Source organism: Pygoscelis adeliae, unplaced genomic scaffold, assembly GCF_000699105.1.
Source record: "Pygoscelis adeliae isolate BGI_AS28 unplaced genomic scaffold, ASM69910v1 Scaffold315, whole genome shotgun sequence".
Classification (NCBI taxonomy): Eukaryota; Metazoa; Chordata; class Aves; order Sphenisciformes; family Spheniscidae; genus Pygoscelis; species Pygoscelis adeliae.
In genome coordinates this window covers 1562641-1565753 of record NW_008824865.1, presented here as the reverse complement: position 1 = coordinate 1565753, position 3113 = coordinate 1562641, and the positions used below count along the sequence as shown (strand labels likewise).

The 3113-nt window shown below is 42.5% G+C and overlaps 1 protein-coding gene across 1 annotated transcript in view; it reads left to right on the top strand.

The window, feature by feature from the left end:
- CERK (ceramide kinase) overlaps positions 1-3113 on the top strand; it is a 40255-nt gene that overhangs the window by 23785 nt on the left and 13357 nt on the right. The window contains exon 9 of the mRNA XM_009324396.1: positions 331-436. Within this exon, the coding sequence (XP_009322671.1) occupies positions 331-436 (106 nt within the window). The remainder of the gene's footprint in view (positions 1-330; positions 437-3113) is intronic.

The window sequence follows — 3113 nt, the reverse complement described above, 5'->3', positions numbered from 1 at the left end:
GGGAAAGAAGATACAAAACCAGAATTTAAGTAGTATAGGCTAATTTTAAGATTCAGCAGTGATGTACAGCTAAAATTTTTGGTTGGCTGTTAAACATGTCAATCAAAATAATGGCACTATTGGCAAATGTTAAAAAGTTGGGGGGGTTATTTCCTTGTCCTTTGCAGTCTAAAACATCATAACACAAAGAGCTGTGAACTTGAGGAGAGCAACTATTGTTTTGCAGTCCTCAGAGAAGGAAAGAGAGGAACAATCAAGGGATGTATGCAGAGGTGTTCACAATTTGGATTTATAATGACTTAATGCTGTTTAATATCTTTTTTTATGTAGGCTTCAAGACTTTTCTTTCTCATCATTACTATGAAGGAACAATTTCTTTTCAACCAGCAAAACACACACTGGGATCTCCACGAGATAAAGATAGCTGCAGAACAGGGTAGGCTAATGTTTATCTCTGAATATTTGACATGAACTATTTGAAAAGGCCTGTACACAAACAGAAGTCACACAAATGCTGTTTTTAACATCAAAACACTTACTCTGAAAGAGACAAGCTTTTAAAAAAGTTTATTGACTTATTAAAGGAACATCTCGTTTTATCAGGTCAGTAGGTCAGTAAACAAAAAAAAATATAATAACATTTTGTTAGCTGATCCCCCTCTCCCCCAATTTTAAATGAAGCAAAGTATAACAGTACAGTACCCAGTTACAAGATGCTGAGGGCACTATGCTGTGTTACTGCTAATAAATGAAAAGTCTGGATGCCTCATAGCTTCTACAAATTGAAATAATTACTCAAAAATTCTCAAATGTTCATATTGTAGTTGGATCTAGCAATTTTAGCGATTGTTTTAGTACCATGATAACAGCTTGCACGGCTTGTCCTGAGGATAGATCCTCTCAGGGAATCAGCCTATTTTGCCTTTTTTTTATAGACTACTACTATGCTGTATAAATTCTGTGTGATATTCTTCACTTGTTTCTCCCATCAGGGGGCCTAACTTAATCTCCCAGTGTTCCTTCCTTTCTCTTTACTTTCACCTGCTTGAAGTTATGTACTAGTATTTATTATTATTCTTCATATATGAATGTAGCTATCAGAGATACAGTAGTTGTCGCAACAGGATACAGAGGAGCCAGAAACTTTGGCCAGAAACTACATGGAACTTGTTGAGACTGTGCTGTAATAATAGTGCTGTGATATGCTACAGGTCACGGTCTCCAGTACTAGCTGGAGTAACTATCCTGATCCATCAGGTGCCTTGATGCGGGGGAAGCTCCAGAGGGAGAAAGCTGTCATCTGGGTTTCAGTCAGAAATTGTCAGATAATTGCTGGAAGTGCAGTAAGATTAGGCACAAGCAATTCAGGAGAATCCTGGAGTGTGGTGATGACAGTGATCATGCAGGTGATTGACAAGCTGATTAGGAGAAATACTCTGCTGGTCTTGTTACAGAAAAGGAAAGTGGGGGAGTTGATGGTTGAGGGCAGTCTTGGCAGTGGTGACTGTGAGATTATTGAGTTTAAAATACTGAGAGAAGTAAGTAAGAAAAAAACCTAGAATTGCAACCCTGAACTTTAGGAGAGTAGATTTTGGGTTATTCAGGAATCTTGGCAAGATTCCATGGGAGACTGCTATGGAGAAGAAAGAGGCCCAGGAGGGTTGGTTGGTACCTCCTCAAAGCACAAGAACATTCTGATATGCAGAAACTTGAGTAAGCATGATAGAAAACCAATGTGGATGAGCAAGGATCTGAGAAGTAAACAGAAGGTGGAAGTGGAATGGGTTACTTTGGAAGAACACAGAGACATTGCCTAAATGTGCAGGGATGGAACTGATAAAGCCAAAGCTCAGGTGGAGTTGAAATCAGTGAGGGATGTGAAGGGTGTTACTTATTACAAAGGGATTGTGTAAGTATACCAATCATAACAAAAGGCTAAAGGAACTGTGGACCTGTGGCTTAGTGGTATGGGGAACCTAGTGATAAAAGATATGGAAAAGGTTTTCACTGATGTAGTCTGCCCCCAGGCCTTAGAGGTCCCCAAGCCCATGGATGAGGGGGAAACAGTGGGAGTTACATACCTTGACTGTAGCAAGGCCTTTGGTACTGTGTCCTGTAGTATTCTTAAAACCAAATTAATGAGGTGTGGACTAGATAAGCGGATGGGTGAAAAACTGGCTAGACACCTAGAAAGGTTGTGAGTACCAAGTCTAACTGGCAGCCAATTACTAAAGGTGTCCCCCAGGGATCAATACTGGGGCTAATATTGTGGAACATCTTTATTAATGACTGGGATGGTGGCAGAGAGTGCACTCTCAGCAGTTTTATGGAAGATACCAGATTGGGAGGAGTGGTTTACATGTTGAAAGTCAGGGCTGCTATTCAGGGGGACCTTGGTGGGCTGAAGAAATGGCTGATAGGAACCTCCTGAAGTTCAGGAGAGGCAAACGTTGTGTATCTGGGGTGGAATAGTCCCATGCAACAGTACTGACTGGGCACTGACTGGCTGGAAGGCAGCTCTACCAAAAAGAACTTCAGGATCTTGGTGGACAACAGCTGTACCTGAGTCAGCGGTACATCCTTGCCAGCAAGGAAGGCCAACCGTATATTGGGCTTTCTAAGCAAAAGAGAAGCCAACAGGTCAGGAGAAGTGATTCTTTCCCTGTACTCAGCACTTGTGAGATGAAGGACCAGCCCCAGTATGTCAACGTCTTTCACTGTTATAGCAGTCAAATATTGGAACAGGTTGCCCAGAGGTCTAGTGGACTCTATCCTTGCAGATATTCAAAACTTGACTGAACAGGACACTGAACACCCTGATCCTATAAGACCTATAAAACAGAGAAGGACTGGTGGGAGATGTGGTGGTCAGAGGCCGTCTTGGGCTTAGCGACCATGAAACGATAGAATTCTTGATTCTTGGTGAAGTAAGGAGGGGGGCCAGCAAAACTGCAACCATGGACTTCCAGAGGGCAGACTTTGGCCTGTTCAGGACGCTGGTTGAGAGAGTCCCTTGGGAGACAGTCCTGAAGGGCAAAGGGGTCCAGGAAGGCTGGACGATCTTCAAGAAGGAAGTCTTAAAGGCACCAGGAGCAGGCTGTCCCTGTACGCCG